Source organism: Notamacropus eugenii, chromosome 4 (genome assembly GCF_028372415.1).
Source record: "Notamacropus eugenii isolate mMacEug1 chromosome 4, mMacEug1.pri_v2, whole genome shotgun sequence".
In the NCBI taxonomy this organism is placed as follows: domain Eukaryota; kingdom Metazoa; phylum Chordata; class Mammalia; order Diprotodontia; family Macropodidae; genus Notamacropus; species Notamacropus eugenii.
In genome coordinates, this window is record NC_092875.1 from 59,143,007 (window position 1) to 59,158,640 (window position 15,634).

The following is a 15,634-nucleotide window of genomic DNA, read 5'->3' on the forward strand; positions in this document are numbered from 1 at the left end:
AAAGACAGAACAATGGACGAATGAAGGGACGGACGGATGGATGGATGAACGGGCGTATGGACGGACGGACGGACGGACGGACGGACGGACGGGCGGACGGGCGGACGGACGGGCGGACGGGCGGGCGGGCGGACGGGCGGGCGGACGGACGGGCGGACGGACGGACGGACGGATGGACTGATGAACGGATGAATGACGCCCTGGGGGGGGGGGCCTCGCGGAGGAGCCTCGGTCTCCGGGGTCCGCGGGTTGGAGGTGCTGCCGGCTGCCTCAAGCCAGCGGCGGGATCCGCTTCCTCCCTCCAGACCCGGCGGCGGCCGAGGAGAAGCCGACCGCCTCCTGCCGGCAGCTTCAGTTAACGGCTGCGGAGAGCGATTAACGGCTGCTCCGGGCTCCAGAGCTCCCCCTCAGCGCCACGCCCCTCGCCCGGACCCCGCCCTTTCCTCTCACGTGACTCTCCTCCCGCGCCCCATAGAAGGGGCGGAGCCTCGCCTCGGGGCGCGGGAGCCGGGCTAGGTCTCCCCCGCCCAGCTGAGGGCAAGGGCGGGGTCTCTGGGCTCCGCTCGGGGAATTAGCGGCCCCCTCCCTCCCCTGTCCCCGCCTCCACCCCCTCTCACTCCAGTCCCCATTTGAACCTCGAGTCTCTATCTCTGGCCAATCCCGAGACCAAGCTGTCGAAGTGAACGCGAGCTCAGCCAATGGGAGGCACGCTCAGGGTTGCTTCCTGCTTCGTCTCCCCATCTTCTTCCCGGAGCCCGCCGAGGGGGCCTGGGGGCCGGCGAGGGGTGGGCGGCGGCCGCCGTGACGCGCCACGGGATCTCGGCCAATCGTGGGCGGGCGCGCCGCAGATTGACAAGGGCGGCGTCCAGTGTCGAGGCGCCGCCGGCACTTCCCGTCGAGGAGGTATAGTGTGTAATATGGCGAAGACCTACGATTACCTGTTCAAGCTACTGCTGATCGGGGACTCGGGGGTGGGGAAGACCTGTGTCCTGTTCCGATTCTCCGAGGACGCCTTCAACTCCACCTTCATCTCCACTATAGGTAGCGGGGCTGGGAGAAGGGGCAGAGAGGCGGGGCCCCGGGTGGCTGGGAGGGAATGGGGCCCGGGACGGCCGGCAGGGCCCGGAGGGGACTGACGGGGAGCCACGGTGGGGATGAGAGGGCAGCAAGGGCCGGGGAGCGGAGCTGACCGGGAGGGAACAACAGGAAAACAGGGGGTCTGGGCTGACGGAGAGGGGCCTGGGGCTTGGTGGGGGGCGGGCTGGGAAGGGAACCACGGCGGGCCGGAGTGTCTGAGAGGGAACCAGCAGGCACTGAGACAACAGAAGCTACTGGCAGGGGAAGGAGAGCACAACGGAATCAGGGGGGTGGTGGAGGAACAGCCCCCACCCCATCTTTCATGATCGGGGGGATCCTGGCTGTGGGAGGATGGTTGGGACGGGATCCGGGGTCCAGGTAGCTATGGGAAGTGGACTACCTGCCTCCAATTTACCTCTGACTCCCAGGTTCAAAGGCTGACCGTGTGGCCAGCCAACCCAGGGCCAGGAGGGTCTCACAATGTGGCTTTTATGTTGCTTTCCTTAGGGTTCTCCCTCCCATGTCCCCACGAAGCTAGGGGCACACTTACCATTCCCATCCCCCGCCCAGGGATGCTGCGACCTGTCTACCCCTAGGTTCCCCAGCCTCTGACACGATGAGAAAGCCGGCATCCGAGATCCATTAGTCCAATTCCGAACCGCCCGACCCTATTCTTATGGCTTGGGAAGCTGAGGCCCAGAGAAGAGGACTCATTTACCCAAGGTCGCAGAGAGATGGGTAGTCTCACATTGCCTAGTGACCTAAGACTGCTGATTCTTTCCAGGTCCCCGAAGGTTTCTTAAGCACCTTACAAGGCAGGAATTCTCAGTCTAGAGCTCCTTCTGCCAGTAGCTAGTTTCAAATTGAACTCCCAATATGCGCACCACAGCTCTGTTTCTATTAAGTGTTTTGGCTATGAAAGTGGAAATAGAGCCTGGAAACCCAGAAGATGGTCACCAAGTACCACTGCAGTTGTGTTTCCCTCTCACTTCCCAACTTTTCCCTTCTGACTTCCCTGTTTCCAAAGAGAGATCACTAGAAGAAGCAGTAGCATATAATGGAAAGAATACTGGAAGACCTGGGTTCTACTTCTGGCCCTTATGGTTAACTCTGTGACCTTGAACAAGTGATTTCCCCTCTCTGGACTCAGTTTTCCCATCTGTAAAATGAGGGCATTGGACTAGATGTTCTTTCTGGTCTCTAAGAATAGCTCACATTTGTATAGTCACTTTTTGGTTTATGACATTTGTTGAGAGTAAGTAACCTTAGTTCCTGTTTTCAGCCCTCTCATTATTATAAGGTTAAAATAGTCCTGAAGCTAAGATGAAGTGATAGTACCTTCCTTTGTGTCATCAAAAGTAGATGACTGTCAGATAAAAGCACCCCACTGCACCTTAATCAGCTCCAGCCAGACTTCCGTATCTTTATGCTCTGAAAGTTCAGCTGTTACTCCATAGAGGAACTTTGAGTTTAGAAAGCACCTGCATTGACAGTAAATGAGACTTGTTGAATAAAGATGTGAATATGAAAGGTATTGAATAGTGGGTACTTATGGAGCTGCTGGCAGTGCTCTTCCAGCTTTTAGAGTAACTTGGACTGAGCTGGTTCCATTCAAAAATTAGCTGAATGGAGAGGCAGTGTAGAGCCTTGGAAAGATTGACTTTTTGAATCAGATGATCTGGACTTTACATCTTGGTTGGTTCTGCTGTTTAACTACCTGTGTGACCTTGGGGGAGTCACTTTAATTGTCTGGGTTTCTTCATCTGTATACAATTAAATTCAATAAACATCAAGTGCCTACTACTAGCTGGCGCTGTGCCAAGGGATAGGGATACCAAAAGTGGTAAAGGAATTGAACTAGATGACCTTTGAGGTCCCTTCCAGCTGCAAAGCATATTACATGACAGAATGGTCCCTGCCCTTTTGGAGTTTCTGAAACTTCCTATTCTTAGAGGCTTGAGGTCTTACGGAAGGGAGTGCAAATAGCTGGTTTAGTGACTTTGTCCCACTCTGAGCATAGGTTTCTTTCTTACTGATTCATTCTGGTTTCTTTAAAACCCTCTGAGAAGTGGAAGTTAAAGCCTCTTTACTTCCCTGCAAATCAAAAAGTAGTACATGTGCGGTAGTAGCATAGCTAGTTCTTAACCTAGACCTTTATTGTATTTACTCCCTGAATATTTCACCGTAGAAGTTTTCCAGCTCCTTACCAGTTCTACTGAGATCCACTCTCAGGTTTTCATTTAGGAATCCTAGTGTTTTCAAGCAGCAGTGGGCTTTGAGATCATTTCATTCTAGTCCTTCATTTCACTGATGGAAAATCAGTTCAAAGAATGACTTGTTTCAGGTTACCCAGAGAGTAGTGGAAAAGCCTAGCCTAGACTCCACATACTGATACTCCCACCTCAACGAAGTTTAGTTTCTCTATTGTCTTTTATCTCTGTATTGGCAGGAAGGTTTGTTACTTTGTAATCTGGGGGAAGAGGGGAGAGTGGAGACTGAACCTATGATTTCTGTAGTTTTGTAAAATTCCCTAAAAGCAAACTCTTTCCACCCATATAGATTGACGTTCTGCATTTTATAGTCTTAGAGAGTTGCCAGGGCCACTGAAAAGTTATATGACTTGTCCGGGGGCACACAGCTGCTTGGTGACAGGCCCACTGAGGCGGGATTCATACCCAAGTCTTACTAACTCCAACGCCAGCTCTATCCACTGCACCATCTTGTCTCTTTACCTTGTAATTAGGCCTGATTCTTAAGCCCCATAAATTACACTTCTTAATTAAGCTTATGGTATTAACAAAACCAAAGAAAAGTATGAAACAAAGTGTTGCCTTAAGGGCAGTACAAATTCATCACCTCTGATCACATGTCCCTTTAAATTCTTGTCACAAACAGTGAAGAGGAGTTTAATTAGAATCAGCATCTAGCAGTCATACCCTGGAATATAATGAAAAGCTGGATGAGGGCAGTTTGCTTCTAGCAATATAGTGTGATAGTCTTTTCTATTGCTTTGGACTAATTGTCTGCTGTGGTTTTTTGCCATTATTTTATTACATATACTTTCTTTTGGTTACCCTTAAGACTCTTTATCATTTAAAGCTTGGCTCTTTGTCCTCTTAGAATCAATTCTCTTCATTCAGGCTCTATTTCATATAGCCCCACAGGGACTTTTGTAAATGTACAGTTTGGAGAGCTGAGTTAGGGATGTGCAGTTGGTTTCACTGAGGTGAAAAGGAGGCTTGGAGGCTGTAATGAAAACACATGACAAAAGCAGTAGTGAACTTCTGAAATGTACTAGTAATGTCACATTTTTCTTTCAGGCATTGACTTCAAAATTAGAACCATAGAGCTAGATGGCAAAAGAATTAAACTACAGATATGGTAAGAATCTTTATACTACTAGTATTTTATTTTTTTTTAATGTTCTTGTCTTTACTGATGCATTTTGCTAGGCCCTTTAATTTCTACAGTATATTGATTTAAAGTATCAACGAAATTCAGTGTCAGTAAAACAGGGCAGCACCCCTTATAGGGCTTCTTCTCTTCCCCTCTAATTGTTTACACAACTCTGGCTGGTCACTTGAACAAACAGGTTTTCTTCAAAAGAGTTTTGTGTTTCACACCTAGCTCAAAGGAGCTATTTTCCTTTTGACTGTCAGGCATAGCCTTTGAGTTGTTGGGACTTTCTGAGCACTCCATTTGGGGTTTCTTTAAGCTGAACTTTTTCAATCATATGACATTCTAAGATTGTCAAGATCTAGCCAGATACATCCTTCTTTCCATGTGGGTTTGGTCTGTCATCCCTGTATACTTGTATTTAATTTAGGGGAAAGCCTGTATCCACTTCTCATCAGGGTAGAGAAGTAACACTAGTTCACATTATGTTTGGATCATGTCAGTGCATAGTAGACTGGCTTTTTCATATTCTACTTTATTTTCTTGTTGAAGTTCCAAGGAGAGGGATATCACTAATGCAAACATTACCTTGCATGTTTTCCTGAAATCCCAGAACAAAGTTTAAAAACAGATATATCTTGCTTAAAATACATGTTTTCATTTTCAAGACCTTTGCAGTGAATTCCCATAATGCAATAAAATGTGCCAAATTGGCCAGGACTCTAAACCTTGGACCCAAGAATACTGTAGATGAATTCTTGGCATACTTAGGCATACCTATGACTTATACATTTTGTTTTGCTGCCAAGAATGGACATTTATGATGGAATAGTACTTCAATTTTCACATCTGAACAGATGTTGCAAACAGATCAAGTTTAGTTTTAGGCTACCCAGGTTGGTTTAACTCAATTTAATGAATTTTTTTTACATACTTGCATTGTGCTAGATAAGCACAGTTGAATTTTAACATAATTGATCCCAAGTTTGCGTTACTCAATAATATCCATATGTTGTTCTTGTGAGACAACAGAGTTCTTATCCCAAGCCCAGTCCCTTCACCAGTCTTTCCTTATATCCTCTAATGGGCCCTTCACACCCTTGCCTGATTACTCTTCCTTATGCATAGACTTGGTCATGTCGCTCTTCTACTCAGAATCCTTTGGTAGCTCCCCTTTTACCAAATGAAGATCAAATTCTTTATCCTGACATTCGAGGCCTTACCTTTTCTAGCACTGTCTTGCACTGTTTTCCTCTACAGACTCTTTACCACAGCCAAACAGGACAATTTGTTACCCCTTTACATCCCCTTCACTTTCCTACTTTGTTCCTTTTCTTATACACAGTTCATTACACCTTAAATACACTATTTCCCCGCCCTTCCTGTTAAAATCCAACCTGTCCTTTAGCTTAGCTCAAATGCATTCTCAATGAAGATATTTTCCAGCCTTCCCTAGATTATAATATTGACTTTCCTCTTGGATAGCCTGTATTAGTACTCTCTTATGTATTATTTTGTTTTATAGTTAGCTATGTGTTATATTCTTCTATTAGAAGGCAGAGGCTATTAGCTAAAATTTCTCTTTTTCTCAGTGCTAGCACAGTTCTCTATGCACTGTAGATCATTAATAAATGTTTGTTGAATCCTTCTTCGTGAATATGAGTGAATATAATTGAACGTTTTAAAAACCTCAGATCTTTTTGTTTTAGGGACACGGCTGGTCAGGAACGATTTCGAACAATTACAACTGCATACTACAGAGGTGCAATGGTATGGATTTTTTACAAATTGTAATTGTCTTTTACCTTATCTTTGAGCGAAGAGGCCTTCAAACTACAGGATATTTTGTACTTACAAGGAAAAAGTATCTTTCTAAAGAATTAGCTATACAGTAACTGGCTGTTTGAATAACGTAGCCATGGAGAGTATGGGTGTTTCCTCCAAGTGTTCTCAAGAGTGTGGTGGTGATTGACAAAGAAAACCTTGAAGAAAATGAAAAAGGATGTAGTCATTTTAAATCTGTGAAGAAACTTTTAGGAGAATAAGGAAAGAACACTGGACATGGAGTCAGAAGGCCAGAGTGGTACAAGACAAGAAGGGCTAGATTTAGAATCCGAGGGACCTCAGTTCAGAGCCCAGCTTAGTCACTTTCCACAGGCAAGCCACTTGAGCTTGCTGAGCCTCACTCAGTTTCTTCATTTATGAAATAAGGGGATTGACTCTACGGCCCCTCAAGTCTCATCCAGTTCTAAGTCTGTGATCTTGTGAAGTGAATTCTGGTCCTGCCTTTGACACTGTGTGACCTTGGGCAAGTCACTTCCTATCTCAAAATCTGTTTCTTCATCTGTAACATGAGGGTGATAAAATTTATACAGTCTACCTTATGGGGCTTTTAAGATTAAAATGCTTTGTAAACTGCAAAGCAGTTATTTAAGATTCAAACCATTAGTAAGCTAGGCAGAACTATTTTCAGTAACTTAGTAATTATTATTTCCATTTTATAGGTAAAGAAACCTCATGCCAGTTGACATTGTAGGCTCCAAGCTTTGAGGCTGGGAGGGAGCTTGGAGCTCTCGGAGTCCTGGTTAACAAATCACAGCAGGGACCAGAACCTGGTGCTCCTGGCTCCATTGTTCTCTTCACTACACTCTACTGTTCCTGTCTATTATTAATTTATTCATAATAAAACAATTCAAAACAGTGATTTTTTTCCCAGCTGATGAGATCTCCTTTTGTTCTTTAATAAAAGTACAGTGTCAGATAATCCAAGCTGAACTTGCCCATATCCTATTTATTCGAGTCATTTGGCTTGTTTTCAAGCTTCATTACAGCCAGTTTTTCTGGTCCTTTCTTCTTTAGCTTGAGCTGAGTTTAATGTGCAAATCTCCCACATAAATCATTCTTTTCTCACTGATCCCGATCTCCACCTACAGAAGGACTGTGAGGGTTGTGAGTAGTAGATTGGGGTCCTAGAATGTCATTGGGATGTGGGCCCAACTTTTAAGATTTCTTAGCTTTTTTAACAGAGGCATTTATTGATTTATCTTTTTATAGGGCATCATGCTGGTCTATGACATCACCAATGAGAAATCTTTTGATAATATCCGGAACTGGATTCGGAACATCGAAGAGGTAGTTAGTTAATTCCCGGTATATTTAAATTATTTGGGGATTTTTAAATGTTTGTGAGTCAATGAGTGATTCAGTTTTATCTGGTTTCATGTAAGCTAGGATCCTCGCCTTAGTACTTTTATTTGGTGGTCATGAGGAAATTAGCTGTGTCAAGTAGTAGTACCGAAGTAAGAAGATCTGGGTTCAAATCCTAGCTCTGCTACCAGCTAGCAAGTCAGAGGCTCAGCCCTCTCATGTATACAATGAGTCTAATATTTGTGCTTTTGAAATTCTAATGAATTATAAAAATGTAAACTGTTATTCTTACCTGATGTATGCAAGGCTGGGAAGAAGGAGGCCACAGGATACCTTTTTTCTTTTCCCAATAAACCATTATTAGTCAAAAAAATTAGAGCTAGAATTTGGGGGGTTTTCTCTTGATATCTCAGAACAATAAACCACTTGGACGCAAATGACCTTGGAACAGCATATCACCTAGCATTGATGACTAACTGGGAGGTGTTCCAGGCCTAAGGTTCAGTGAGAGGACTTCAGTCGGTCATAAAGCCACAGGAAAGTATTGTCACATCTCTGTTGATAGGAGCCATAAAACCAAAAATTCTTACTCCTTTCTCCCCTTTCCCCATACTCTTGTTCCTTCAAGCTATGGAGTTTGCTGAAATGCATTGCAGCCAGACAGGGGTTAATATGTTTGCTAACTTATAGCTGAATTTCAAAAGTCTATTCATTCAAGGTAGATGAGCCATAACGCTGTGTCTGTCTCAGTCAGACCATAAACTAGACAGGTGAATGACTTTGGCCACAGGAAATGGGTTTTGATGTAAGTCTGTGAGAAACTGGCTAGAAGAGCTGTCTGTCCTGATCTAAAACACGTATCCTGGCGTTCACAGTGAAGGAATGGGGTGTTCGGATGAGTGCTGCTGCTTTCATTCACACATCCCAGGGTTGGTGCTTCCTTGAGGCCAAGGACAGTTCCTCTGCACCTTAGCAGACGGCTTCATGCATTGTTGTGGGCCAATAGAAATTCATCACCTGGACTTCTGGTGATGAACTTTTTCAGATAGAGCCAGTCTAGTCCTCAGACAACGGAAACGTAGTTTGTCATCAGCCCCCTTGTGCAAAGCTCAGAACAAATGCCTGCTGCTCCCTTTTATTCACAGCTTCCTGTAGTTCTTCAGTTAGTCTTCCATAGGTTTTTTTGGCTTTGTTTTTTAAGAGAAGCAGGCTGGACAAGTAGAAAGAACTTAGGACTTTGACTCAGGAAACCTGACTTAGAATCCCAGCTTTGTCATCAGCTGTTACTGTAGGCAAGTCATTTAACCTTTCTAGGCTTTAGTTTCTCTCATCTGTAAAATGGGGGTAATAGTTAATATATCTCACAAGATTGATATGAAAATCAAATAATGTATTTAAAGTGCCTTATAATCATAAAATTCTAATGATTTATCATTATAAATAATTTCTCTTTTTAAAAAATATTTGTGTCTGGGATGGTATTCATCCCTAATGGTTTTTTGTTGCTTCTGGGTAGAATTTCTTATTTTCATTTCATTTTTCTAGCTTTGTGTCACAAAGTACAGTATTGGAATTGAGATTTGTGTGTTTATTTTATCCCTGCCATTTGCTGAACTTACTTTTGACTTCTAGTCATTTTTTAATTTATTTTTCCCAGTTTTTTTGGATGTACAATGATGTCATCTGCAAAGAGTGGCAAAGAGTAATTTTTAAATTTAACTCAGTTTGTACCCATTATTTATTTCTTATAGCTGCCCCCACTATATTAAATACAAATGGTAATTGGGACATCCTTGACTTGTTGGTTTTTTCAGAAGAATTAACCTAGAATTTTTCTGTTTAGTATTGGTTCTTCTAGCATGCCGGGGCCAGAAGGGTACTTGTGCAAGAACACAAAATGTCAAAAAATGAAAGGACCCTTTTAGACATCATCTAGTTCAGCCCCTTCATTTTACAGATCAGAGAACAGAAAATTCATTGCCTTCTAAAGAGACCAGATCCTACATACCTATTTTTTAAAAAAAAGTTCTTATCATGATTGACATTGAATTTTCTTGACTACTTTCTCAGTTATCTGTTGAGGTAATGGTAAGATTTTTAGTATTTTTTTTAATACTATGATAACCTACACTAGCCTTACATTCATTGAAAAGCAAAGATTAGGTGTGAGAGGCTGCATAGCCAGCTGGGGAAGATTTAAGTGAGGACAAAAGAGTTGACATCGTTGACCTCATTTGGGAGAAAGTCACAGTGTGACTAGAGGGGGTGATATTTTGGAGAAAATATGTTTTTTGTTTGCCTGCATGTTACTTTGAATTTTTGCGTGTGTGCTCATTAAGTATGCTTGAACTGCCATTTTCCATTGTTCTTGTCATGTTCGAGAATTAAAATAAGATTTAGCACCTAACATATTGTGTAACCTTTTTGATATCTTTGAAGCATTAATTTTGAATGGGGAATATTTCTTTTGTATCCATAGGGAGTGGGGGTGGAGGAAGCTTCAGCTAATCCAGGTGGCTCAGCCTCAGCCTGGGAACTCGGAGATCTGAGTTCTAGTTATGGATCTGTCACTTTACGAGCTACATGAACTTGACCAAGTTACTCTCTTTATTAGAACTTAATTTCCTTATCTGTGAAATAGGGAGGGTTGGACTTAGATCACCTGTAAGTACCTTCAGTCTCCAAAATTACCTTCTATTACTTTATCAGTGCCAGATTTTTTCTTGGGTTGGGGGGGGAGGACACAGTGAGAGGGAAGTACCTAGCCATCTCTTTCTACTCTGTTGTTAATTGTATCCATCTAGAAATGAGAATAATAATCCCAGTGTCTAATTTTGGTAATTTTTTTTGTATTTGCTACAATCTACTGGTTTCATTAATTCACACCTTTCTTTTTTTTTCTTTATTGGTTTGTCTAACGGTTCATTGGATTGTGTTTAAATTTTTTTCTCCGAATCATCTTTTGATTTATGGTTTTTTAGTTTTGCTGGGTTTTTTTTTTCCTGTCCATTTGTTTATTTCCTAGAAACATAAAATGCTAAAGCTGGAAAGGACTTTAGAGAACTGTCATTTCTTTTTTTATTTTAGTATAAACTTAGGAAAATATAAGCTCAGTAAGAAAAACAAACATTCATGACATACAAATAATAAAAAGGCTGTGAAGCTACAACTTGTTTAGTTTAGTCATTTAAAACTGTGCATGTTGTGTGTATAGGTTTTTCCCTTTGTTCTGATGCTGCTGTCTTCGCTCTGCATAATTTCATATGAGCCTCCCCAGAGTACTTTGGATTCTTCATTGATGTAATTTCTGATAGCATAATGCTTCTTATGCATTCATATTCCACAATTTTGCAAGAGATCTTGCAGTAAAAATAAATACTCCATAAGATTTGGTCTTAGTAGTAATATTACTGCATCTAAGAGTATAAACAAAATAGTTCTGTGGAATGCTCTGTAGCTTTGCAGAAAAGACTGTGGCAATTCTTAGCCTCCAGCAGCAGCGCAGTCATGTGCCTGTTGGTGACAGCTGTCATCTACATGGTACTTGCAGGTTTGCAGAATGCTTTCTTTTTGTTCCATTTATTCTCTGTCCAGCTCTATAATGTAAGTGGTGTTGTAGTTATCTCCATTTTACTGATGAGGAAACTGAGACTTCAGAATTTAAGTGACTGCTCAGGATCATTACACAACTAATAATTATCTAAGTGGGATTTGATCCAAAGCCTTCAGACTCCCCGGTCCAGCTCTCCAGCCTTTACCCTTCTTCTCTATACAATCCACTAGCACTGAATTTTACTATTTTTTATCAGTCCTTAACAACTTAAGAAGTTCAGAGTGATGTTCCAGAGTTGTTTCAGTTTTCTTGGGTTATTAGAATGTTTGAACAAATTTTCAGATGATTATTGGTAATTTTGGGGTGGGGGGGCAGTTTCCCTTGAAGAGCCACCGTTTTCTGCCTTTTGATGTGTTGAGGAAAAAATCATTCTCATAAATTCGAATATCAGATTTTTATCAGATATATTTATGGCAACATTATTTTTTTCCTATTCTGTTTCTTCATATTCTGAACACCTTGCTCTTTGTTCTGTAAAAACATAGTAGCTGCTTAATAAATGTTTGAATATCATTCTGATCAAATCCATCGAATATGTTTCCTATAATTTTTCCTGTTTGTTGGATGACTAAGAATTTTCCTCCTCTTTACAATTACTATTGTAATTCCATTACACCACTTAGCTTTCTTATTTTTTTAACGTTTAGATTGCTGATCCATTCCAAATTTCTTTTGGTGTATGGTGTGAGATTGTGTAATTCCATTTTTTACATAATATTGTCCAGTTTTCCCAGTAATTTGTTTTTTTAAGTAAAGAATCACTCCCCGTATTCTGTGCCCTTGGATTTTGCAGATACTATAATATTCTATATGCTTTTGGTTCTAATTCCAGATTGTTTTTTCTTTTCATCTAATAAAATTTTTTAAAAAAAATAATTACCACTCTGTAGGATAGTTTAATGTCTGGCGGAGCTAATCCCCCATCCTTGTTTTTCCTCCCAGATGTCCCCTTAATATTATCGTCCACTTTTTCTTCTATATACATTTTGTAATCACTGTCTAATTCTAGAGAGTAATTAATGAGAAATAGCATGAGAGAGTGGCTAGAGAGCTGACTTTTCAGTCAAGATATCCTGGGTTCAAGTACCACCTCAAACACATCCTGGCTCTGTGACTCTGTGCAAGTCACTTAATCTTTTAATGCCCCAGGCAACTGTCAGACTGTAAGTTGTAGAGCAATGCTGATGAAATCATAAATATGAGCCCTCAAAATTCCATTGGTATTTTTGTATTTCATTATTTCAAAAATGTATGGTTTTGGTGGTATAGGCATTCTACTACTCACAGTCTCCACATTGGATTTAGTATATGGTCTTGCACAGATACTGTGGCCAAAAAATTTATCACCCTGCAGGCAAGCTGGTAATGAGCTTCTTTGCCAGTCAACAAGCATATTTTTAAGCAGTTACAATTTGCCAGCACTATGCTAAACTCTGCCTAGAGAAATAAAGAAAGGCAAAACACTGTGCCACTATTCATGGCATTTCCAGATTGGTAGATCTGCCTGGTTCTGTAGTGTTTTACCATTTACAGAGGAGGTAGGTGGTCCATTTTATGGATTAGGAAATTAATGTTCATAAAGGTGAAGTGACTTGGCCATGGGCAGACTGCTAAGAAGTGTCAGAGTTGAGAACTAAACCCAAGTATTCTTCTTTTTCCCCATACCTTGCTGCTCTTTTAGAGTCTGTCTAGTCCAGCCCCTTCATTTTACCTTGTGAGAAAATAAAGCCCTGGCAAAGGCCAAAGATCGCTGTTTCTAGTTGTTTTTTGTTTTTAATTTTAATTTTGTTTTATTTTGACTTGTCAAGTAGTGCTATTTAAAAGTTCTTTAAATAGGAAATTCATTAGCTCTTTTTTTCTTATAGCAAGGAATTTTCCTGTTAATTCTGCTTTGACAACATTCTGTAAATCTTCATGTGTTATATATATTTATTGTTTTCTTAAGCATTTTGTTGTTCTCTGGCTATCCTTTTTTTTTTTTTTTTTTTGAGGTAATCAGGATTAAGTGACTTGCCCAGGGTCACAGGGCTAGTAAGTGTCTGAGGTCAAATTCAAGTCACCCTTTACTGGCCCTCCTATCTGACTAGGAATTAAGACTTTTTAAATTTTAAATTTTCATGTGGCTGGATACCTTTCAATTGTGTGTTTTGTTGTTTCTATTTTTAACATAGAGTAGTCTGCAAATATAGTGTATAGAATTTCTGGCTTTTTTTTGTACTTACAAAGCATGTTTTTATCTCCTAGTGTAGTATCTTAGAATTTAGAGCTGGCTGAGGCCTTACAGATCATTCCAGTCCAACTCCCTAAATAAGGCCCAGGGAAAGGAATTAACTGCCCAAGGTCATGCAGCAAATTAGAGGCACAGTCTGAACTCAGGTCTCCTGACTGCCAGACCAGTATTCCTTCCACTCCCTCACCTAGCCACCTCTTCACCATTCAGTTAATTCCACCTTATGTATTGTGTTATTCAGCTCTTTAATCATTTATTCATTCTTTGTCTACTTGGTAAGTTATTTTCTAATATTACAGTCTCTAGTTACAGTTATATTCCTGTTTGTTTCTTTGTCCAAAGTGCATAGTCTTATTTTTGTTGTTGTTGCTGTTATCTGGGCCAGAGAGGTTCAGTCTTGCTAGGTTTTCAACGTTTGATGTTACATAGTGTCCTCGTATGTGTTTTAGTGCTTTTTGCTCTGCAGTCTACTTTATCTGTTAGTCATCCCTACCTTTATTGTAATTCTAAGGATCTGTAAAGATTCAATATAAATCTCTCATTTTCGGGTAAGGAAATTGATGCCTTGAGAAGGATAGCAATTTGACCATAGTAACCCAGAAAATGAGTGCTGAGGCAGAACTAAAACCCAACTCTATAGGATCGAAGTCCACTGCTCTCGTAGGCAGCAAATGGAGGTTAAAGACAAAATCCAACTAACAGTAATTCCTCCTGCCCGTTATTTTAATAGGGGAATTCAGCCCATTTACTGTCAAGTCAGGTTTCTACTCACCGTATAAGTTTGTCTTTATTGTTCTAGACTTTTTCTTGTCTTTACATAGTTTCTGTGGTGTTTATTTTTAAACTCTTTATTTCCTGTAAATCAGATCAAAACAATCATTGCTCACCTTCTAATGTTTTTAGTGTCAGTGATTTTGCACATATTTTATTTCTGACCATTGCTTTTTATTGCTAACTTGAAAAACCTTTAGATTTTTATAGGGATTATATGGCATTTAGCTTTGGGGGCTAACCCTCACCAACTCCTATGTCTTTGTTACATTTCTGTCTTTGACATTTTCACACTGTTGTGTGATTCTTTGGGGTTTTTTGCATTAACTTCCTTTCTTTATCTATTGAGTATGTCTCATCTTTTTTCAGGTCTCCATAATTTCTTTTATTGATCTTTGTAGATGTGAGACTTTAACAAAATATTTCCTTCATTTCTGCAAAGTCCTGAAATAGTTTCTAAAGTCAGCTTGCAATTCTCTGATTCTAAAAATGAGCTTGAAATAAGGTCATCTGTTTGTGTCCTCTGGCTTGGTGCTATATTGGTGGGATAACTCTTATTTCTCCTTTGTTCATTCTGGGTTCCTCCCTCTCCCTTACCCTGGCCCCTATCCTGTTCTTCTAGAAGGTCTTTGGGGCATGTCCCAAGTCATTTCTTATCCTCAGATCTCTAAATGTTCTCTCCTTTCTTCTTGGCAACTTGGAAAATGCCATCTTTGTCTCTTAAAGTTTGCAAATTTGCCAGGTAAGTGTCTGAAGGGCTGTCTCAGGATGATTCATGGAAGAGACTCTGTGACCCTCATGTTCAGTTTTGGAAGATGTTCTTTAATCATTTCCAATGTGGTTTCTGTAGTGCTGGCTTTTTTCATCTTTTTTTTCTTTCCTTTTTAAAAATTTAATTTAACCACCATCAACAAACATAAATATGCAAATAAGAACCAAACAAAAAATTAAAACCATAAACTTCCAGTATTTCTAATTTGCTTTTTAGAAAAAAATTTAAGTAAATTAATTTTAACAAAGTAATAACAAAACTCATCTTTGTTACTTTGACCCTCTTTGAACTTTTCTGTTTATTTTTTTTTCCAGATTTCATATACTTACTGCTTTTATTTATAGAATTATAGCCAGTGTATACATTCTTTTGGTCTTGCTTTCTCTGCTCTTATCTTCCCCTATTTATTTGTGTCCTATCTCCTTTGGTGCTCTTACTGAATCACTAGAAAGCTCCTTGATCTGTTTTATAGGTTCTTGAGTTTCTCTTATGAAATTGTCATCTGTTCTTATGTTCTGGCTCTCACCCAGTTTTACAGCCACCTAATGTAGCTTTCAGTATCACTGCTGAGACTTTGCTGCCTCAGTTCTCTTCCTCATATTCTTCATACTGTGCCAGCTCTTAGCCT

At 40.7% G+C, this 15,634-nt stretch overlaps 1 protein-coding gene across 2 annotated transcripts in view; it reads left to right on the plus strand.

Moving 5' to 3' along the window:
• Positions 1-569: 569 nt before the first annotated feature.
• RAB8A (RAB8A, member RAS oncogene family) overlaps positions 570-15,634 on the plus strand; it is a 36,206-nt gene continuing 21,141 nt past the window's right edge. The window contains exons 1-4 of one of the 2 annotated variants that reach the window (XM_072601237.1): positions 570-903; positions 4,398-4,458; positions 6,183-6,243; positions 7,528-7,605. In XM_072601237.1, the coding sequence (XP_072457338.1) occupies positions 699-903; positions 4,398-4,458; positions 6,183-6,243; positions 7,528-7,605 (405 nt within the window). In that variant the 5' untranslated portion in view covers positions 570-698. Of the gene's footprint in view, positions 1,042-4,397; positions 4,459-6,182; positions 6,244-7,527; positions 7,606-15,634 lie in introns of both variants that reach the window. The other variant, XM_072601236.1, reaches the window with a different exon arrangement.